At 40.5% G+C, this 24,274-nt stretch overlaps 1 protein-coding gene across 2 annotated transcripts in view; it reads right to left on the bottom strand.

Moving 5' to 3' along the window:
* Positions 1 to 402: 402 nt before the first annotated feature.
* The window catches only part of LOC136631582 (embryonic protein UVS.2-like), a 41,151-nt gene continuing 17,279 nt past the window's right edge, over positions 403 to 24,274 (bottom strand). Inside the window, exons 3-13 of one of the 2 annotated variants that reach the window (XM_066605864.1) lie at positions 19,664 to 19,723; positions 14,446 to 14,580; positions 14,241 to 14,358; positions 12,327 to 12,505; positions 12,171 to 12,252; positions 11,909 to 12,036; positions 11,652 to 11,767; positions 9,477 to 9,702; positions 8,555 to 8,673; positions 7,628 to 7,835; positions 403 to 975 (exon numbers count right to left, since the gene is read on the bottom strand). In XM_066605864.1, coding sequence (XP_066461961.1) covers positions 971 to 975; positions 7,628 to 7,835; positions 8,555 to 8,673; positions 9,477 to 9,702; positions 11,652 to 11,767; positions 11,909 to 12,036; positions 12,171 to 12,252; positions 12,327 to 12,505; positions 14,241 to 14,358; positions 14,446 to 14,580; positions 19,664 to 19,723 — 1,376 coding nt within the window. In that variant the 3' untranslated portion in view covers positions 403 to 970. The remainder of the gene's footprint in view (positions 976 to 7,627; positions 7,836 to 8,554; positions 8,674 to 9,476; positions 9,703 to 11,651; positions 11,768 to 11,908; positions 12,037 to 12,170; positions 12,253 to 12,326; positions 12,506 to 14,240; positions 14,359 to 14,445; positions 14,581 to 19,663; positions 19,724 to 24,274) is intronic. The other variant, XM_066605866.1, reaches the window with a different exon arrangement.

Here is a 24,274-nt window from a genome sequence, read left to right as displayed (position 1 = left end):
TAAAATACTCCTAACACTCTCCCTATAGCAGCTCCGGCACCAGCAGCACTGTCCCTGAACTATGTCAGAATGCATCTGTGGCGAGCCGCGGGAGGGGCCGATTTATATACTCGGGTGACACCTGATCTCGCCAGCCACTCACTGCAGGGGGGTGGTATAGGGCTTGAACGTCGCAGGGGGAAGTTGTAATGCCTTCCCTGTCTTTCTATTGGCCAGAAAAGCGCGCTAACGTCTCAGAGATGAAAGTGAAAGTAACTCGAACATCGCGTGGTACTCATCACGAGTAACGAGCATCTCGAACATGCTAATACTCGAACGAGTATCAACCTCGGACGAGTACGTTCGCTCATCTCTAATATATATACATTCAAAATAATTAAAATAAAACATGAGATACTGCATTAGAAATTTTATTTTTTTTGGCATACAAAGCAAGTGCACAAGAGAGAGAAAGAGATGAAAATAATTTCTTAATCTATAGACTGATTACATACAACGAATGGTAGGATAGCTCCTGGGGACTCGGGGAAGTACACAATAATGGCACCTCGCAACTGATCAGCAGTCAGTCATGCCCACACGGGACGAGCTGCTGGCTGCCGCAACCAACCACCAGAGTGGGGGAACCACGGGCAGAGCCGCCAGCTCGGACGTCTGCAGCTCCAGGACGAGCAGCCTGCACCAACTGGACACTGGCGCCCCCAGTGCATACATGGCCTTCTTGGGCATCCAGAGGGCAGAGAGTAACCTCTGTATCTGCTGATCTCCCTCCCTTCTGCCTGGTGAGTCCTTCTCCTCCCTCCTTGAGTTTGTGTCTGAGTGCAGTTACTTTATTTGCTTAGACTGATTAAATGTAATTTTCTAAAGTAAAAGAAAGTCAAGAGATTTAGGTTGTCTTCTGCTATGATTTTAAGTCATTTCCAGAATGAACTGATAGAATTATATTGCATTCCGGTCTGCTGAGCTCCAGTTAAACTGTAGAGAGAAACAAATAAAAGATGTATTTAACAACAAAATATATGCAAGGTTATTAAGCAATTGGGATGCTTTTCTGGATTTGGTATCTGGGTTTTAATTTCATAGGTGCGTACTAAACCGCGTTTCCAAGTACGTACCTAAACACGGATGGATGAAGGTAAGTTCCCATTGCTTTTAATGGGGCCGCAGTTGCTGCCGACAGCCCCATTGAAAGCAATGGGCTCCTGGCAACCCCTGCTGTGATTTTTGGGGCTTAAAATATAAGCCCTTCCCTTAAAATCACCCCTAGCATGTGTAAAAAAAAAAAAAAAAAAAAAATTATATATATATATATATATATATATATATATATATATATATATATATATACACATACATACTCTGCTCTGTTGCCGAGGCTCTGGGCGTCTAGCTGCTTCTCTCCCTGCACTGCTCTGAAGCACTTTAAGCAGCTGGGGATTTAAAATCCCTGTTTGCTGAAAAGGCTATGTCTGATTGGCTTAGCGCTGAGCCAATTAAAGGCAGTGTTCAGCCATTCATTAAATGACAGCTGAGCGCTGCCTGTGATTGGTCACAGTGTTCAGCCAATCACAGGCTGCACTCAGCCATTCCGAACACTGCCTGTGATTGGCAGAGAGCTGTAACCAATCACAGGCAGTGTTCAGCTGTCATTCAATGAATGGCTGAGCACTGCCTGTGATTGACTGAGTGCTCAGCCATTTTAAATCACGGTCTGCTGAAAGAGCTTCAGAGCAGCGCACCGAGAGAAGCTGCAAGACGCTCCAAGCCCCGGCAGTGGCGGAGAGGTGAGTATAATTTTTTTATACATACTAGGGATGATTATAAAGGAAGGGTTTATATTTAAAGCCCTTCCCCGAAAATCATTGCAGGGATTGCTGGCAGCTCATTGCTGTCAGTGGAACCATCGGCAGCAGCGATGGCCCCATTGAAATGAATGGAAGTACATCACAATCCTTTGCCACAGCTGTCACAGCTGTGACAGGAGATTCCTTACTCCCCATGGGGAGGGTCATCAACACTGAACACTGTGACAGTCACAGTGTTCAGTGATGAGGGGACTCCCAGCATGGTATATTTACAGGCACCATGGAACTATGCGGTGCATACATGTCCTATCTTTTGCAGGTGTGCATATTTCCATGCCTGTAAAACATGGACATGTGAACACATCATAGGGAGACCAATGGTTCAAATAAATGTGCAGTTTTGTGCGCACCTATGTGCACCCAAACACACGCTTATCTGAATGAGGCCTTAGGATATAGGTAATTTATGCGTGAGCTATTTATCTGTATTAAGCCCCAAAGCTTCCTTTAATTATTTTTTTGTGTAGATTTTAACCAATGTACCTCTTTGAAAATGTTACCCTTTTTAGAGAAGTATAAGAAAGGTAAAGATCTGGTGCAATGTTGGCTTGTCTATGGCGGCACAAATAAATCTTATTAAGATGGATATTCTTCCCAGGTCTATTCCTTGGTCCCCAATAGCTCTATTTGGATGGGGAAAGAGGTATTCAAAGTTTGTATTGTATTTGTAAAAATTTGATTTGTAAATTTAAGACACCACAAACTAAAATCAAGAATTTTTTTAGATTTGTTTCTAAATATTTTATTTAGTCTTAAATGTTGTATAGCTTAATGGGTAAAGAATAGAGATGAGTGAGCGTACTCGGAAAAGCACTACTCGCTCGAGTAATTTGCTTTATCCGAGTATCGCTGTGCTCGTCCCTGAAGATTCGGGTGCCGCTGCGGCTGACAGGTGAGTCGCAGCGGGGAGCAGGGGAGAGCGGGCAGGAGAGAGGGAGAGAAAGATCTTACCTCCGTTCCTCCCCGCTCTCCCCTGCAGCTCCCCGCTCCGTGCCGGCACCCGAATCTTCAGGGACGAGCACAGCGATACTCGGATAAAGCAAATTACTCGAGTGTGTAGTGCTTTTCCGAGTACGCTCGCTCATCCCTAGTAAAGAATATGATTATGTTGGATGATTGGCAAATCACTATCATAAAGCATATCACAGGGATCTATTCTATGTTCTGAAAGTAGGATATGGGAGTTTTGACTCTACTGTATTTTAGCCCACAAGTAGATAGTTATGACTTCATTTATTTTATAAGGATGGTGATGTCAAAATTTTTCAGAACCTCCAAAGAAAATTTGGTGTAAGGGATCAGGATTACTTATACTATATTTATATATTTCATATGTAAGCAAATGCAAGGATTGTCATATTGAGATGCACCTTCTTTTCATTGGGGATTTCTGTCACAAGAGAATAATCTACGGTAGAAAACTTTGCCTAAAGTGTATACTAAAGAACCTTTCCCAGGTTTTCAAATTAAATAAAATTTGGATACCGGGGGCTGTAGAGTTAATTTTAGCTATAGAATTTCAGTTATTTTTCGTACACAGATAGAATTATACCCCCTCAAGACTTTGCCCGATAGGTTATAGATCTTCAGATTTAGGTCACAAATGTAAAAAAAGTGAACTGGTTCATTTGTATTTAATAACTCATTTAAATTACAGAACTCTCTTGTTCTAGGAAAAAAAGATCTCTATACCTAAATCTCTTTTTTTCCCCCAAGTAATTTAATTCTGAGAAACCAGATAAAGATAAAGTCCTCATGCTTACTTAGAGTGTGGGTCAAAAGCATGGATTGGGTAATTCTCTTGAGATGTATTCAATATCATGGAAATTACAAACTTTGTAAATCGTATATATTTCGGGCATGTTGGCCTAAACTATGGAAAATTATAAACAAAATTTAGCATAGTGAAGAGGGTGGAGCTGCAGTGGAGGAGCAACTTGGGCAGTGAATCCCTTCTTATATATTATGGGGGTGGAGTTGCGTCTTATTTATCTCCCTAGTTGTTTTTGAAAGTTTACTTATTATATTGCCATGGCTTGTATTTTGGATGCTTCTAAATTCTAGTAAATACATTTTTTTGCAAAAAAATAAATAAAATCTCACTAATTCTTTGCATGCTTTTCTCCTCATTATTATTAATGGAAGTACAATGAGGTAATAATCAATTATGTAAAACATGTAAACTATTTTACTTAAAAAAAGGGGTCTTCATAGGTTTTGTATGATATATATAAAAAAAACATACAACATTTTTTTTAAATGAAGAGAGGGCTGACATAAATACATACATATTAGCAAAAGTGGAGAAAAACTACATAGATCATCTCTCATTCTGGATGACCCAGAGCAGTATAATGACAGCCTGTAAATTTCAATAGGATCTATGTAATTTCCACAGTGATGGCCCCATCAAGAACTTTTTACCATATAACTTCATATTATCTACATTCCGATCTAACAAAAAAGGATTGTGCAAAGGGACCACCCATTTAAAAAAGTCTAGTTTAGGAAACAAATTTGTATCTACCCTAGTAGAGAATTTTGAGATATTGTAAAGAGGGAATGATCCTCATTTCATGGACTGAGTTCAAAGCAGTTACAAAACATATCTCCTGTGTGTCTTGCAGTACATAGTTAATAAATTGATTTAAAGGAGATGTCCCGAGGCAGCAAGTGGGGTTATACACTTCTGTATGGCCATAATAATGCACTTTGTAATATACATTGTGCATTAATTATGAGCCATACAGAAGTTATAAAAAGTTTTTTACTTACCTGCTCCGTTGCTAGCGTCCTGGTCTCCATGGTGCCGACTAATTTTTGGCCTCCGATGGCCAAATTAGCCGCGCTTGCGCAGTCCGGGTCTTCTGCTGTTCTCTATGGGGCTCCGTGTAGCTCCGTGTAGCTCCGCCCCGTCACGTGCCGATTCCAGCCAATCAGGAGGCTGGAATCGGCAGTGGACCGCACAGAAGAGCTGCGGTCCACGAAGATAGAGGATCCCGGCGGCCATCTTCAGCGGTAAGTATTGAAGTCACCGGACCGCCGGGATTCAGGTAAGCGCTGTGCGGGTGGTTTTTTTAACCCCTGCATCGGGGTTGTCTCGCGCCGAACGGGGGGGGGGTTTAAAAAAAAAAAAACCCGTTTCGGCGCGGGACATCTCCTTTAATTGAGCACTATGTGAGATACTTTCTCCTGTAATGGTGCTGAAAGGTAATTGGGCTCTTACTGACCAGTTTCCTCACAGATTATAGCTGCTTATTATGTATGGCATGAGGGGGATATGTTGTGATTTGCTTATTGTCAAGGGACCTTTCACTAAAAATAGATTATCCAAAGTCAACAATCCCTTTAATTACTTCTGCAAATAGATATTTAAGAAAGCTAATTCTATGTGTCATATTAAACTGTATTTTGGATTATAAAATAAAAACTAGTCTTACGGTCACAAAGTGACTTTTCATCTAGCCCAGGACTGGGGGCAGGTGAACCCGCTTGAGCAAGCAGTGAATCGTGAGATATATGAAGTGAGCAAGCTGACAGCACAGCACACCATTTTCAAGTGTCTGTTTCTTTTTCATCTAAACCTATTCTGATATAGCAATCAACTCAATAAACACCTCCTAATACCTTTTATCTTGTTTTTTCATGTCTTACTGCTATCTCTTGATCCTGCAGCCTGATGCTTGTTTGTTTACATGCTCAATAGAGATGAGCGAACGTACTCGGTAAGGCCGATGTCGCAATCGAGCACCGCGATTTTCGAGTACTTCACTACTCGGGTGAAAAGTACTCGGGGGCGCTGTGGGTGAGCGGGGGGTTGCAGAGGGGAGGGGGGGAGAGGGAGAGAGAGCTCCCATCTGTTCCGCGCTGCTACCCCTCGCTCCATCACGCCATGCCCTGCCACACAGCGCCCCCGAGTACTTTTCACCCGAGTAGTGAAGTACTCGAAAATCGCGGTGTTCGATTGCGAAACCGGCCTTACCCAGTACGTTCGCTCATCTCTAATGCTCAACCTCCATAAAGTCACTTCCTCCTGCTTTCCTCTTCAGTTCCCATGAGCCCTCAGTTTACACACTGGTCAGACACACGCCCCTTCCTCCCCAGAGCTACACACCCTCTCCTCCCCAGACCTGCACACCCCCTCCTTCCCAGATCTCTGTTTGCAAAAACTGCATATCCCCTCCTTCACCATCTTTCTAGGGCTTCGCAGGGAGGCATATGCGCATGAGACACCCTTCATTGCTCTACAAGTGCTGGGCATAAAGGGTGTAACACTGGACATGCGCAATCTTTCCGACCCTGCATTCTGACTGAACATTCCCAGATTGTGAAGAGACTTTCTGCATCTGTAGCGCTGACAGGAGTGAAGCTCGAAGCCTGTAGAGAACCCAAACCTCCATGTATGTGATCTCAGAGGTCGGAAGAAGCCCTTAAAATGCGGCTTCTTGGGTCATATGATGGGCGTGGCAGGGAGACAAACAGCTGCATCTTCATAGGGTAAGTATATTGTAAGGTGTCTTGTATGTGAATGGTTGTATATAACATGAAAAATTACATTTTGCCTGGAATAACTCTTTAATGAATACTTAATTGTACAGCACTACTCTATTTTTGTAAGGCTGAATAGGCAAAAGTAGCTATTTTTGCCATTTTTTTCATGGTGCGCACTGTGTGGGTTAAACAATGAACTAACTTTTTCTGTCTTTTTTGTCTTTTTTTCTCTATGTTTGTCTAAATGTATCACAGAAAGGCAGTTTGGCATTTGACTGCTTGCATGCTGAGGTGGTGCACATATTTACCCTCCTGTATCAGTAAGTATATGGCCGTTTTCAGTGATTGTTTTTTTTTTAAATTTCTCTTTCTGTGATACATTTTTATTAGTGTAGGAACTCAAAAAATTTTGGCCAAAATCCAACTAATACCTCACATTAATTATGTATTATTCACATGCAGTGCGGCTTTTAAATGTCCGGGGGAGCCCAGAGTGACAGTACCAATGTGGTTCACTTTTTGAGGTCCAGGGCAACTCGCCGAACTATTATGGCGTCATTAATAGGTTGCTAGTCTGCACGGTACACTACATGTATCAGAATGGTCTGGCACTTTGCATCTACTCTGTGTAGGAGTATACACTAAACAGCCACCTACTCTATATTAAGAGGTTGTATGAGTGGCTGTCTCATTGGTGTCTTCCACAGGTGTAACTGGCTCCCTTATTTGGCAGTATGGCTGCCTGCATGCTGAGGTGATGCACATATTTGCCCTCTTGTATCCGTAAGTATATGGCCGTTTTCAGACATTGTTTGTTTTTATATTTCCCTATCCGTGATTCAGTTCATGGATTGAGTTCAAAGCAGTTACAAAATTAATCTCCAATATTGGCAAATCTGTCTGTCTTACAGTACACAGTCAATACATTGATTTAATTGAGCACTATATGATATATTTTTCCACTGTGATGGTGCTGAATGGAAATTAGACACTTATTTTTAAGTTTCCTCATACATTATAGCCGATTGCTATGTATTCCATGAGGGGGGATTGTCAAGGGACCTTTTTAAAAAATGAATTGTCCATAGTCAACAATCCTTTTAATTACCTCTGTAAATACATATGTTAGAAAGCTTATTCTATGTGCCATATTAAATTGTATACTAGATCATAAAATTATTAATAAATACTTAACTGCACTGCCACAATCTATCTGCAAGTATGTGCTATTTGAGGAATGCAGTATATCAAGATGAGACTGTAGTACTCACTGAAGGTATATTCCGCTAGAAAGCCTTTCAGCTGATGGCTGCCATCACTAGTAAATGTCAGCTGAATGGAATTCCCAGCAGAGATAAACTTAGGGGCGCCTTCACCACAAAATGGACCTCGTAGATTGACATCATCCGTGATACTTAAACCATCATATATACAACCATAATACCACTCCACATGAAATTCAATAAAAGTCAAGGAAACCTGTAGAGATCAAAATCATACATGGTAATGTTATTATAACACAATTTTGGTACATTACATTAAATTACTCAATTATATTCTATGTAAATAATCAATAAGGTATGCAGCATGTATGATAATATTACATTGTGTATGTTGTGGAGAATCAAGTGGATAATTCATGCATCAATTTTTGACTTGGCACTGTCTAACAAAAGATAATATAGAATTCACTGGTCAAATTACTTTAGACAGACAGACAGATAGGCAGACAGACGGACAGATCTCTTTACACAGGAACAATCATCGCTAATGAATGGAGCTGGAGTGGGTTGAGGATTGTTACAGCATGCCCACCTCCTTTACAGAAAACAAACAGTCGTTCATAGGTCAACGACTGCCTGTTCTCATGGGATGATTCAGCGTTTATTTTTTATGCAGCATAGACTGAATTTCTGCTTGCATTTACACTGAACGATTTATCGGTGCATATTAAATGACCGTTAGACACCTATATATCTAGCAATTTAATTGTTCAATCTAATTTTTTCATAGTGTGATCCATTTCAGTTTTAACCATAAAGAAGCTATCGACTGGTAGCACCTGATATCAGTTTCAGAGGCAATTGGGCAAAATGTGAACTTTGTAGAGTGTATATTTCCAGAACGTAAACCGCAGTGATACTTTGAAATTCCTTTGTGGGATCTTTAGACAAATCAAAAAAAAAAGAAAGCCTTACCCTCTTTCCAACAGGACCTGTAATTGTGTAGATACAATTCATGTTTGGGCCATAGTTATTGGGGTAATTTGGGGAAGATACTTTTCTTTGGGGTGTAAAGTAAGTTCCTCCACATTTCACTGTAGGAAGTAAATTTCAATGTATTGAATAAAATGCCTCATACACATACGTAATTTACTTTAAAATTAATTTTGATTGGCCATCATATTCCTTAAAGGAATTATTCAGTTGCGAAATATTCATTGGTTATCCTCAGAATAAAGGCCCATTTAGATAAAATGATTAACGCTCAAAATTCGCTCAAAAGCTGTCTTTGGAGCGATAATTGTTGTGTGTAACTGCACTGACATCGTGCAGTTTTCGTTATGCTGTCGCTCATCATTGTCTTTCAGCTTGCTGAAGGAAAAAAATTAGTCTTATCAGGGATTCACAGCGGGATACAGCTGATACTTTTGTTTCAGCTGTATCCCGCTCCCTTATGACAGCTGGATATGAAGAACAGAGCGGCCCAGCTCTGTTCTCCATACCCGGCATGGAGCACTCGGCTGTATAACAGCCGGGCCCCCGTGCAGAAAACAGCTGGATGCAGGAGGCAGTAGGGGGCACCCCTCTTGTCTTCTGCATCCTCCGCTCCAAGCGCTCAGCTGTATAACAGCCAAGAGTTCGGAACGGGAAACAGCTGGTTGCAGAAGACAAGCGGGGACACCCCGCTTGTCTTCTGCATCCACTGCTGGCAGCGCCAGGTGATCGCTCATCTTGAGTGATCATCTTGGGCTGCAAATAACACAATGATTATCGCTCAAAAGTCGCTTGAGCGACATCTTTTGAGCAATAATCGTTGTGTCTAAATGGGCCTTTACTCATCAACAATAGATCAGGAAAAAAAAGCTATATAGTAAATTATAATTTAAGAATACTGTACCTGTGCTGTATAAAGCTTTGAAGCCAGCCCCAGTGACACTGCTATCACTGGAGAACTCCACCAGTAATTGGCTAGTGGATGCAATAATTGGAGGTACCAACCCAGACCCACAGGTTCTGTCCAAAATCAGGGGATAATTCTTAGTGGGACCATCATAAATCCTGATATAGTCAGACATACAATTTGGAGTTGACTGGACGTCAAAGGCAATAAATTTCAAAGTAACCTAAAAATAATGAAAAAAATTAGATGCTAAATCAGTTGAATGAACCACCTACAAAATTTAATAGTTAACATATATGATTGTGCATATGTCCATGATGTAATGATAGTGTTGACTAAACAGTAATAGTAATAGTAGAATCTATCTGATACAGGGGGAATAAAGTCCAGTTTTTTACTAACTCTTTATCCACAACTGCCTTGCAACCAGCTGCACTTAGGCCGCCTGCAGACGGGCAGAAAAAAACGCAATCCTATGCAGACGGCTGCGATTTGGCCGCGTGAAATGTCGCGTGGCAAACAAATCGCGGCATGCTCTATTTCTGTGCGGGGCTCGCAGAAACGTCACTCACCAGCTGCATGAAAGAACCGGGGCCGCGGGAGCAGGTGAGTGTTACGCTGCTCTCTGCAGATGCTTTAGTCGGGTCCCGCTGCGAGAATTCTCGCAGCCGGATCCGACCTGGCCTCACTGCAAGATTCCTATCTTTTAGGCTTTTGGGGTTCCAGATAAACTCACTCTAACCTCTATCTGGTTGTTTGTGTCTAGCTGGTCACCTCCACTGCAAACACTCAGATCTCAGGAAATGGTGATGCATATTATAGGAAACCTCTCAGGTCCCATTAGCTGCCAGGGCTGTAGGTAGCAGGAGACAACAGGCACACTGATTTCAGCGGTCTGTCACTTAGACCTCATTCCCACGGACATGGTTTTAGTGCAGAATAGGTGCATGGAAAAATTGTGCCTATACTGCACTAAAAGTCACGTAAACGGGAAAGGTTTAATGTGAAGAAGACTTAAAGGAGATGTCCCGAGGCAGCAAGTGGGTCTATACACTTCTGTATGGCCATAATAATGCACTTTGTAATGTACATTGTGCATTAATTATGAGCCATACAGAAGTTATAAAAAGTTTTTTACTTACCTGCTCCGTTGCTGGCGTCCTCGTCTCCATGGAGCCGACTAATTTTTGGCCTCCGATGGCCAAATTAGCCGCGCTTGCGCAGTCCGGGTCTTCTGCAGTCTTCTATGGGGCTCCGTGTAGCTCCGTGTAGCTCCGCCCCGTCACGTGCCGATTCCAGCCAATCAGGAGGCTGGAATCGGCAGTGGACCGCACAGAAGAGCTGCGGTCCACGGAGGAAGAGGCCATCTTCAGCGGTGAGTAGAGAAGTCACCGGAGCGCGGGGATTAAGGTAAGCGCTCCGGTGAGCTTTCTTTACCTCCCTGCATCGGGGTTGTCTCGCGCCGAACGGGGGGGGGGTTGAAAAAAAAAAAAACCCGTTTCGGCGCGGGACAACCCCTTTAAGCTTTATGCGTGTGAAAAACGTCAATTCACTGGAGCAGAGTGCTGCTTAAAAAATGTGCAGCCGCTCCAGGAAGAAAGAGAGATAAAGCCGCACAGGTCTTCAGGATTCCTCCATAGCAGGGAGAGAGAGAGATCAGGGCTATGGGGGATTACCCCATTTTATACCTGGAAGACCCCTTTAAACGGGGAATTCATGCAAGAAAAAATCTCCAATATAGCCAAATTCTGGAAAAAAGGTTTAGCCAAATTTCCTCAACAGCAGTTGAAAAGACTTATCACAAATTATTACAAACAAATAATAGCAGCTGTTACTACCAAGAGTGACACAACCAATTAATAAGTTTAAGGGGGGCAATTACTTTTTACATGAGTGATACTTGTTTTGAATATATCTTTATCTTGAATAAATAAAATGATCATTTAAAAGCTGCTTTTTGTGTTTATTCATTTTGTCTTTTATATTAAAATTAGTTGGATAATCTGAAGCATTTAAATGTGACAAATTAAAAGAAATAAAAGAAATTTGGCGAGGGACAAATAATTTTCATAGCACTCTATGCTAGACATTGAATTTTGATAGAGAAAATGGTCTATGCAAAAAAAAGTACATTGTTTCTATATGAGTAGTTCTGCTTCTACAATACTGTACCTGATTTGATTGTGTTCTGATCAACCAAACACAGTTGGCATTATTGGAGTAGGCTGATGGGTAATTGGCTGAAGTCAGAGTTCCATTGTTATCGTAAAGTAAATTAGAACAGACATCTAAAAGATAAAATAATTGATACATTGAATGTGTGTATGTAAGGAAAATGTCCTTATTGGGCCATTATGGCTGCTGTAGGGATGTGATAATTTTTAGCTACAACTTTTTGAATACTTCAGTATACACCTGCAACAACTTACCACATTGATACAATTTGTTGATCTTAGAAGCATCTAAAACACTCAGTCCATATCTTTGTCCAATTTCGACATTTGGGTCAGGTTTGGGTACAATAGTGGGTTGTCCTGAAGTGTTACTGAATGCCCACCTGTCAGATACAGGAGACAAAAAGGAATCTTGAGATCGTGATGCAACAACAGGACATAATATTCCACATTTTTTGAATTATTTGTGGTTTCTAGTAACCATATTAGTACTGCTGTCAGTAATCAATGAACTTACTTGTCATAATGCATTACTGATTCATAGTCATACTCCAGACCTAGGTTATTGGTGTCCAATTTATTAAAATTTGCTGTGTCACCTATCAAGTAAATCATTTCTATTAGACTAATTATTATAAAGACAACAACATAAACTATATGAGTTCAACATTACCTGGTGATATATACTGGTACATGATGTTGACATAGTCATCACGGTCACTCCTCATATGTTCATGGTAGAACCCCAGGGCATGGTTTAGCTCATGTTGTATAATTCCAAAATTCATGCAACCAGCTGTACTTACTGAAACTGACTGACCTCCACCAACGCGTCCCACATATCCTGAACACCTGAATATATTGACAATAAGGCTTTATTATGGTACTCATATCAAGAGAGGGGTCAAATGAATGATGAAGAATAAAACTGATATTAAAGTAGATGAAATGTTCAAAAAAAATTACTGATATTCTGATTAATATCATTGTACACATAGGATAAGCCATTGTATACTGTAGCACTATAAGCTGATTGTTTCAGTATTATTATATTGCTACAAGTGTGTTCATCACTGTATTTATTACATATTATATTACTAAATATGACACATTGAGACCTCCATAGAGAAGTAATAATAGTACAAGATCCTAATTAATAGAATAAGTGACCATGCAAATATAGCAACATTAAGTCTGCCAACACAAGTTATTTTGAGTATTAGATATTCACTGTGCTTTATAGAAAAGGCCTGGAGGGGATCCATATGACAAACATATACAGTCAAACCTCTAGTTTCATTGGTAATCTGTCCGAAAACAATCGGGTAAACTAGAAACCAATGAAACTAGAAGCAATTTTTTCCATAGGAATCAATATGAATCCAATTGATTCATTCTAGACATTCCAAAAAACACACCATACCCCACTATGTACAGTGTTTAGCATTGCCTTTTCAGTGAAGCGCTAAAAGCTGTACAATGCTCCCATTCAGCCCTAGCTACACTGCTTGAAAAAAAAAATCAATATACTCCCCTTGCAGGTGCCGCCAGTGTCCCGGGGTCTGCTCTCTGGAGCTTCATGCAGGCATGTCAAGCTGGCAGAGCATCTTGCTAGTGACAGGGGATTGAAATCCCCGCCTCCAGGCACAGCAATCCATTAATGGCTGTGACGTCAGCAATAACGTCACATTTGCCGCGTCAGCAGGGAGGTCATGTGGGCCGTGTCAGCAGGGAGATCATGTGGGCCGCGTCATCAGAGAAGTCACGTGGGCCAGCGGCCGGCAGTGAAACTAGAAGCAGACGGTGAAATAAGAGGCAGAATTCTGCCAGAAAAAAATTGGTGAAACTGGAAACCGACGAATTGTACTCTAATTGGATAGATCAGCACGGTTCTACTAATATATCAACCCATTAAGAGTTACCCTCTGGTCCCTGGACAAACTTTTGTCCTGAGATCAAAGGGGGGTTTATTGCCTGATGCTGTTCTCTTCTGTCAATGTGCCTCCAGTCTGCTTGTTCAAGGTCCCATTTTTGGCTGTGGAAGATGGTTGCAACAATTTTCTAACAATTTAATGCACTCCTTTCTGATTAGCCAAAGTGATCACACGAGCAGTGCTGCCCAAACAAAGGACAGTTCTAGTGCTTTGGTAGTCTAAGATTCCTAATGCACTGTGGGGATTAGGTAGTACTAAGGCTGAATGGACCATCTTGGAAGATTGAAAGCAAGACCCCGAACCAGCAGATTGGAGGGGCATCAGTACAGAAAACGAACAGCAATTCATATAACTGCCTCCTCTGACCCAGAGAATAACATTTTGTTCTAGGACTGGAAGGTCACTTTTAATATAAAGATAAGCATATTTTACTATAATTATAGGTCAGGATTTACATGTGAAGTATATTCTTGACAAATAACAGGGTTTTAATTATAAACTGTTTAAATGCTGAAAGATGATAAAACTCCAAAGGCAGAATTCTCATTGCTTTACCTCATTTACAGCTTTAGTAGTGGATTATAAACTGGTGCATGAACTAGCATAAGATTTTGGTCAACTGAACTTGATGAAAACTGAATAATAGAACCTACCCTCGTCCAGAGACAATGTTGATATAGTCCTTGTGGTCTGTCCGATTCACAAACCTTATACAGGTAAGTGATTCATATTCAGCCATGGCTATTGTAAACAAGTACCGTTGCCAATCATCTAGAGGCAAAATAATATGAAAGATGAATGCATTGTTGGACAATTAGCATGGCCACCTGAGGTATTAAATGTTTAAGAAAACCTCACTGTAATCAGATGAAAGATTGTAGGGCACATTGACCGTCCCATCTGCAGATTTGGGCCACAAGCATTGTGTACAGTTGATAGCACTGCGTCCAGGTGTTATCATTATGTCGCCATCATGTACAGGCATGGTATTTCCTACAGTAAAACGATTACGCCATTATAAATGCTATATCTGTATGGATCTTATATGACAGACATTCATGTCAAACAGATGTCTAATTTACAGTGTGATATTATGAAGTCTTTCACAGTTATGGGCAACACAGAAATATGAGGCAATGGTTGAACTTTAACTTCAACTTATGAACAATTATATAGATTTTATAATGGAGCAACCAACTTATAAAATCCTGCTTTGCATCCTATTCCATTATGTGTTTTATTAAAAAGCAATACCATATAGATACAGTATGTTATCTCAAGGTTGTCTGCAATCTGGTAATGTTCTCTCCATATTGTTGGAATAAATACAAGATACGATGGTGGTTAAAATGCCTGTATACATTAGGAGGTCAGTGTTTTAAGAGAAACTGCACTAAAAGAACTTTTGATGCATCATAGCCATATGTAAAAACTAGCTGATATACCCGGCTTCGCTCGAAGTTAATCTGGTACTGGTGTTTATCTGGTGTTCACACGGAAAATCTTATGAAGTTGTGGTTACTCTAGAGATACCGAGAAAAAAAATATGTTCACCATTTTGCATGGTTCTTTGCATTACCAAGGAAAAAACACGTGGAGGTAACCACGCAACGTTTCCTTTATATACAATGACATCAGGAAGTGACAGAATTAGATTACGTACGTAAAATTTGGATGCTAATTCTTCTGCATTTAGAATTGAATAATCGAGTTGGGATCCATTAACTTTTCCTATTTCAGACATAATCAATGCTTGTGCCAAATTTCAAGTTTCTATGACATCGGGAAGTGAGAGAATTAGATTATGTATGTAAAATTTGGACGCTAATTCCTTTGCGCTTAGAATTGAATAATCAAGTTGGGACCCATTAACTTTTCCTATTTATGACATAATAAACAATGCTCGTGCCAAATTTCAAATTTCTATGACATCGGGAAGTGAGAGAATTAGATTACGTATGTAAAATTTGAACGCTAATTAGTTTGCGCTTGGAATTGAATAATTGAGTTGGGACCCATTAACTTTTCCTATTTATGACATGATCAATGCTCGTGCCAAATTTCAATTTTCTATGACATCGAGCCTATCACCGAGGGAATCACTAAAATATAACTTTTATTAGGTAAAGATAAAAATAAAAATGTATAAAAGGCGTGGACTCTTATTCCAGTTACACTCCTACTGGACAAGTAGATATTCTAACAGTAGTAAGTCCATATAAGTATATACCAGATGATGCGCTAGGTTCTAACTCCACAACCACAATGACCCAATCTATATTGTTGGTGCATGGGTCGAGATATATATTATGGTTGTGTACAGCTCCATGTGTATAAATGGCCACAAGGGCTAACAAAGCACAATGTAGGTTATATTTTTTGTATTTATACGTTGGAGCCGATAAATGGGTAAAGGCCAGAATAATAAATGTAACCCCCGTCTGGCAGAGTATTGAGGCAGTCTATTTGCCAGCTTTTATATAAACTAGATAAACACGCTAAATGACGTCAGTCAAGCGAGTCACTATATAGATGAAATTAGTGACCGTGTTTACTATAGCTGGTTATCGCATCAGGGTATAATCCACCATAATAGGGGATATACCACATAGTATATACCTGATTGATGCTATATTTCCTGGGCATTAATATATGCCTCAATACTCTGCCAGACGGGGGTTACATTTATTATTCTGGCCTTTACCCATTTATCGGCTCCAACGTATAAATACAAAAAATATAACCTACATTGTGCTTTGTTAGCCCTTGTGGCCATTTATACACGTGGAGCTGTACACCACCATAATATATATCTCGACCCATGCACCAACAATATAGATGGGGTCATTGTGGTTGTGGAGTTAGAACTTAGCGCATCATCTGGTATATACTTATATGGACTTACTACTGTTAGAATATCTACTTGTCCAGTAGGAGTGTAACTGGAATAAGAGTCCACGCCTTTTATACATTTTTATTTTTATCTTTACCTAATAAAAGTTATATTTTAGTGATTCCCTCGGTGATAGGCTTGTTGACACACAGGGTTTTCCTTTCTGTCACGGTGACAAATTCTATGACATCGAGAAGTGAGAGAATTCAATTCCGTACGTAAAATTTGGACGCTAATTCTTTTGTGCTTAAAACTGAATACCCGAGTTGGGACCCATTAACTTTTCCTATATATGACATAATCAATGCTCGTGCCAAATTTCAAGTTTCTATGACATCAGGAAGTGAGAGAATTAGATTACGTACGTAAAATTCGGACGCTAATTCTTTTGCGCTTAGAATTGAATAATCAAGTTAAGACCTATTAACTTTTCCTATATATGACATAATCAATGCTTGTGCTAAATTTCAAATTTCTATGACTTTGGGAAGTGAGAGAATTAGATCACGTATGTAAAATTTGGTTGCTAGTTCTTTTGCTTTAGAATTGAATAATCAAGTTGGGACCCATTGGCTTTTCCTATTTATGACATAATCAATGCTTGTGCAAAATTTCATGTTTCTACGACATCGGGAAGTGAGAGAATTAGATTCCATATGTAAAATTTGGACGCTAACTCTTTTGCGCTAAAATTGAATAATGGAGTTGGAACCCATTAGCTTTTCCTATATATGACATAATCAATGCTCGTGCCAAATTTCATGTTTCTACGACATCAGGAAGTTGGAGAATTAGTGGCGAGTCAGTGAGTCAGTCAGTCAGTGAGTCAGTGAGGGCTTTCGTCTTTATATATATAGAGATGCGTGATCCGTGGGGTCTGGATGTTGCACCCCTCCTGAAATAAAGTGGCTTAGGTGATCAGCAGAGCACTATTCCCCTTTGGCTGTGACTATTTTTTTCTGCCTCTTCTCAGCAGCTGAAGATGGATGCACAGACTTCTATGCACTCATCTTCTTCTGCCAAAGAGGGGACAAATAAAAATCACAGCTGAAGGGATACAGCACTCTGCGGAGCTCTTCTGCCCCTTCAGTTAAATTATCAGTGAGGGTCTTAGCAGTCAGACCACACTGATGAAAACTTTGGACTTGTTGCTATGATATGTCAAATGTTTCTTAAAAGTACAGTTACTCTTTCATATGCTTCATAGCTGTTTGAATTCTGTAGGTTAGCATAATTGCTTACTGTTTAATGTCTACATATTGATTTCTTTAGCAATTTGAAGTCTGGGAAGTGTGGACATCTCACTAGGAAGTGTACAGTAATCGGTACAGGAACATGATACAGGGAAAATCAGTTCCTCTACAAAATTCTTGTTGACATTTTTTAATGATGATCAACAAAATTGTTCATATTAGGAGCTATAATTTCAGCTATAATTTACTTTAGTGAGAACAATGGCTTGGTGCAAACAACTTTGAGAAGACATCAAGAGATGTGTCAAAGAAATGCACGAAATTGTAAAAGGTCACAAGAGCATTGCAAAAGCCCTTGGTGTATATCACTCCATGGTTATACAACCTATCAACAAGTAGAAAAAATCAGAACTTTCCTTTGAAGTCGTCATTAATATCACTCCAAGAGTATAAGAAGCAATCCTGAAAGATGGGAGAAAGAACACAAAGGTAACAGCAAAACATCTATGAAGACTCTAAAAACTGCAAAAGCCACAGTTCATGTCTGCTGATTACACGGGCTACTCTCTAGATTGTTCTGCCCCTTAAAGGAACACCCTGGACAGCCATTGTTTCAAGCATTACAGAGAGATGTTCATACACAAATGTAAAATCTATATATATAAAGCTGAAAGCCCTCACTGACTCACTGACTGACTGACTCGCCAAAAGTTCTCCAACTTCCCGATGTCGTAGAAACATGAAATTTGGCGTGAGCATAGATTATCTCCAAAATAGGAAAAGAAATTGGGTCCCAACTCGATTATTCAATTCTAGCGCAAAAGAATTGGCGTCAAAATTTAACATACATAATCTAAATCACTCACTTTCCAATGTCATAGAAACGGGAAATTTGGCACGAGCATTGATTATGTCATAAATAGGAAAAGCTAATGGGTCCCAACTCGATTATTCAATTCTATGCACAAAAGAATTAGCGTCCAAATTTTACGTGCGGAATGTAATTTCTTCACTTTCCGGTGTCATAGAAACGGGAAATTTGGAACGAACATTGATTATGTCATAAATAGGAAAAGCTAATGGCTCCCAACTCCATTATTCAATTCTATGCGCAAAAGAATTAGCGTCCAAATTTTACGTACATAATCTAAATCTCTCACTTCCCAATGTCATAGAAGCATGAAATTTGGCACAAGCATTGATTGTGTCATAAATATGAAAAGTTAATGGGTCCCAACTCGATTATTCAATTCTAAGCGCAAAAGAATTAGTGTCCAAATTTTATGTATGTAATCTAATTCTCTCACTTCCTGATGTCATTTTATATAAAGGAAGCGTCGCATGGTTACCTCCACGTGGTGTTTTCTGGGTAACGCAGAGAACCATGCAAAATGGTGAACATATCTTTTTCCTCAGTATCTCTAAAGTAACCACGACTTCATAAGATTTTCCATGTGAACACCACATAAACACCAGTACCAAATTAACTCGGGCGAAGCCGGGTATATCAGCTAGTTTACTCATATGGGTGAGTGGCTGTAGTTTTGCCTATTGAAATATTGATTTTTTTTCTGTGAGCAGTCAGCTCCCTGTTATAACCCATGCTTGAGAAGTACAGTAGGTTCATAATTAGAGATGAGCGAACGTACTCGGTAAGGGCGATTTCGCAATCGAGCACCGCGATTTTCGAGTGCTTCACTACTCGGGTGAAAAGTACTCGGGTGCGCTGTGGGGCGTGGCGTGATGGAGCGGGGGGTAGCAGGGCAGAACAGGTGGGAGCTCTCTCTCCCTCTCCCCCCCACTCCCCGCTGCAACCCCCCGCTCACCCACAGCGCACCCGAGTACTTTTCACCCGAGTAGTGAAGTACTCGAAAATCGCGGTGCTCGATTGCGAAATCGCCCTTACCGAGTATGTTCGCTCATCTCTATTCATGATGTGTATATATATCACTTATATCCACTGGTATGCACTCTATGAATAAGCTGTTACCTTTGTTTGCCTTGATAATCTTGCTAAAGATTCCTTTGGGTTCTTCTGCTTCCTTTATGTCTATAAATTAAAAAATGTATATAATGTGGTGTGTAACTTTGCATGTGCATATCTTTAGTACTACAATTCATAATGCTACAGTTGTAATAGTATCATTCATTAAGTATATTTACTAAACTTAATATCAATTGTAATGGTTAAAGTGTCCCAACAATATTACTTACTTGCCTCGTCTTAAGATCCAATGTGGAGAAGCACAAATAGCCTCATCACTGTGGCTGACAACAACAGATGGGGGGGTTCGCTACTTTCCTCAAGTGTTGCAAGACAGTTTTGACATAAAAACGCCTTACATCCGCGGGAATATTGCATGTTGGCAAATGCAATATTGAGCTATGTTTCACAGCACAATATTGCACTCCCCCATGTGATGTTAGTCTAACTTATTCAAGACCAGAGATTTTTTTTTCAATTTTCTTCCTTGGCTTCCAAGCATCATGACTAGAGATGAGCGAACATACTCGGTAAGGACGATTTCGCAATCGAGCACTGCGATTTTCGAGTACTTTACTACTCGGGTGAAAAGTACTCGGGGGCGCTGTGGGGTGGGGGGAGGTGTGATGAAGCGGGGGGTAGCTGCGCAGAACAGGTGGGAGCTCTCTCTCTCTCCCTCTCCCCTCCACTCCCCTCTGCAACCCCCCCGCTCACCCACAGTGCACCCGAGTACTTTTCACCCGAGTAGTGAAGTACTCGAAAAATCACGGTGCTCGATTGCGAAATCGGCCTTACCGAGTACGTTCGCTCATCTCTAATCATTACTTTTATTTTTCCAGGTATATGCAGTCGATCCCCAGCAGCACTTTTTCTCATGACAGCTGGGGGCCTTCTGAGAGCCCCTATGTCTGCCATGTATTTCTGTTTATTAAGTTGAGCCTGTGGCTTGTGTTAATTTTATGTCAAAAGAAATACCATATACTGCAAAATTTCAACATTGCACTATATGGTATAAGTGTTCAAATGATCGCAAGTTCAGTCCCATGTACAAAGCACAGGAAAAGTGAAAAACGTGAAAAATGTGATTTACTATGTTGAAAAAAATAAAGGATATTAAAAGTAAAAACAAAAACCTTCCTATACTTATGGTAAAAATTAAATCAGAACATAAAACTTGAAAATATTTGGTGTCTCCGCATCCATAAAAGTCTGATCTATCAAAATAATTTATCCCACATGGTGAATATCAGAAAAAATATGCAATGCCAGAATTGCACTTTTTAGGTCACCATGCCTCCAAGAAAAACCTTAGTAAAAAGAGATCAAAAAGTCACATATGGTACAATAAATAGGAACAATTAAAAAATATAACTCATCTCACAAAAAACAAACCCCAAGCTATGTCAAAGGAAAAATAGGAGTTATAATCATTTGACAATGGGGAGGAAAAACTAAAAATTAAAAAAAAACTGTGTCCTTGAGGGTTTTTTCTTGTAAAAATTTTTTTTATATATATTTAGATTTTTGTCACTCAATTTTAAAACGCATAAGCGTTTTTTTATTTCAATTATTTTATTTTTTTACATTGGGCTCTGTGAGGGTTCTTTTGCAGGATGATCTGTAATTTCTATTAGTACTATCTTCAAGTACACACAGTTAACTAGAAAACCCTAAAATTCTGCCAATCTGTCCTTTTGTTCTACTATTTATCATGCAGGATAAATAACACAATATTTTAATAGCTCAGAATTTTATGAACATGGTCACCCTGCAGGCCACTCTTGATCCACAGATAGGACACTGTTCACCATGTTTTTGTGTTGGTCTGTATCTTTCCCTGCATTACAATATGACGAAGATGCAAAGACCTGAAGATATTGATATTCAGGCACCTCAGTTCCCCAGGACATTGATAAAGTAGCCTTTATAGTTTCCCTAAGTCCGGAGAAGTCTTGTCATGGGTAAGAGTGGTGATTCCATTACCAACAGCAATTATAACTTTCTGGTTGCTTTTTCAAAGGGTTTTTGAGCAACTAGGTTACATCTCATCTGCTGTTTTGTGCCTATTCCACCTATGCCAGAGTGCCATGACAGTAAAACAGTACTCCATTCAGTTCCACACCTTGACTTTACATAGGCCGACTGATATACCCTGACTAATATAATCAGTCTAGCAGATCGCATCGATATCTGATTCAGAAAGGGATGCAAGGAGCCATACTCTGTCAGAGAAAATTACCTCGATTGGTACCTTCTTTCCGAAGGGTTCCTTAATCTTCAGCTCAATTATCTTTTGAGGAGTCCATGCAAGTTCAAAGAATGAAGTTGTTACAGGAGGAGCATCAAAGAAAATGCACAAGCAACCTATGTCTCTACTGTGGTGGCCATAGTCATTATGTATATATGTGTGTGGCCAAACAGGGAAAATTCCAGGATCTAGGGTCAGTTGGATAGCCTACTCTTGGTGTGAGAAACTTTTCTCTAAAACTTACCCTGCCTGTGTTCATGTCCTAAGTTAACATCCTTTTTTCTCAACAGGCCTCTCAAGACTGGTTCTGCAGGGAATTTTTTACATTGGGGGAAGTAAATTAGTATCAGATACCCACCCTACGATGAAAAGTCTAAATACAATCTCTTTAATTAATGTAGAACCTGTTCCTGACCTGGTCCTGTACAATACTATTCCTCTGACTATGCAGGTCGAAGTCGTGCATTCAGAGGAGAGCTCATTGTATATCCTGCCAAAGATGCTTAGTACTCCTGGAACAGCACTGGCTATGTAAGCACACACTTAAGAGTCATCAGAGTACAAGGCCAGCCACTCTCTGGAGACTGTATTGTCATTCCCAATGTCGGTCTACAGTGGGTCCTGTCCAGAAGGTCTCTGCACCTCAAAATCTGGAACTTCTCAACAGCAATATACCCCTTGAACAAGAGAGGAATCTACCAAGGGAGTCAGTCATCCAGTCACCATTTGTACTGATCAGAAGAATCTGATATATCTTCAATTCGCTCAGCGCATGAACCGATGACAGACAAAATGGTCACTCTTCTTCATCTGCTTCCTCCTTCACTTCTGTCCCACAGATATAAATGTCAAAGCAGATACTCTCCTGATTCTTTGATTATTCTAAAAAAGGATTGTCCCTGTGAACCCATTGAAGTTAGGGACATGCCTTCTGGTAAGATTTTTGCTCCAGTGGACAGCAAAAATCAATTCTGGCCCGGGGTAGATTAATCAGAGATACAAAAGACTCAGTACTTCATTTAGCATCATAATTGTTAGTAAAGATGAGCGAACGTGTCCGTTACGGACACATCCGCACCCGGACACCGGCTTTGCCGAACACTGCAGTGTTCGCGCGTAAAGGTCCGGGTGCCGCCGGGGGGCAGGGAGATGCGCGGCGGCGCGGGCGGCAGTAGCGGAGAACAGGGGGGAGCCCTCTCTCTCTCCCTCTCCCCCCCACTCCCCGCCGCACCCCCCCGCGCTGCCACGGCGGCCCCCGAACTTTTTCGCCCGAACACTGAAGTGTTCGCAAAGTTCGGTGTTCGGGCGAAAAAGGGGCGGGGCCGAACGTGTTCGCTCATCTCTAATTGTTAGTCATTTCTATTGAAAGTTGTTCATGGGTTTGTCACAAAATGCCAGGTCTGTACCAGAGACAAATTCTCTCACCAAAAAACAGCCACTGTTTCATTACTGCAACCTGTTGCAGGTGTTCCTAGTGGATTAGAAAAGCTTTGTACTGTTCATTCATGCATAAACTCTGCTTGCCCTGAGCTCAGTCAGTGCTCTTGACTATGTTTCTACCTGTCTCTCGTATACCAACCTAAAGTGACTCTGACCTGCTTGTGTCAATTGCCACCACTCTGAAACCACTCATGGTGTAGAGGTCTAGGGAACTTTGCAGCAAAAACTATTTCCACTTGAAAGGGGAAAAGAGTGGGAATCAGGGTAGGTGCTGGCTCAGAAGAAGCCTAAAGTCAAATTAGTCAGTGGCAAAGTAGATTCACACATGTTGTGTGACAATTTTGTCATGCTTGAAAAAGACCGGTAGGAGACTGGTCGAAATGTTGCAGCCAAATTTTATGACGAAGGAATAAAGTTTGTTGTATTTTACTGCATCTGAGTGCTGCCTCTACACCTCACTTTCTCCTTGTGTGACAATTTGGTGAACCTTCCATGTGTTATACATTTTTGGTACAACAGCTGTGCATACAGCCTGACCTGCATCATATTCCAACCTCATTTGTTTGGAGACCTGTGTAAAGACTTGATACATCATAAATCCTCCAGCTTCCATCAAGCACTGTACTGCTACCTTATTTCCTCAAGATCTGGAGCCCATGCATAACTCATGCACACCCACAATTGTCAACTGCAAGGCGTTTGCTTGGGTAGTCCCCCAGCATACCAGTGCAATGCTTGCCCCTGTTTTTTTCTTTCAATATCTTTCATTCTCTGTTCTATCTTTAATGTCTTATCACCTTCTTTGTTCTACTGCTAAATTAAGCTGTGGCTAACCATTAACATAAATGTGAAATACAGTATGATGTGACAGGATTAGAGATGAGGAGCACCAAAATGCTCGGGTACTTGTTACTCAAGCTGAGCTTTTT

Source organism: Eleutherodactylus coqui, chromosome 6 (genome assembly GCF_035609145.1).
Source record: "Eleutherodactylus coqui strain aEleCoq1 chromosome 6, aEleCoq1.hap1, whole genome shotgun sequence".
Classification (NCBI taxonomy): Eukaryota; Metazoa; Chordata; class Amphibia; order Anura; family Eleutherodactylidae; genus Eleutherodactylus; species Eleutherodactylus coqui.
This window is presented reverse-complemented; position numbering and strand designations above follow the sequence as displayed.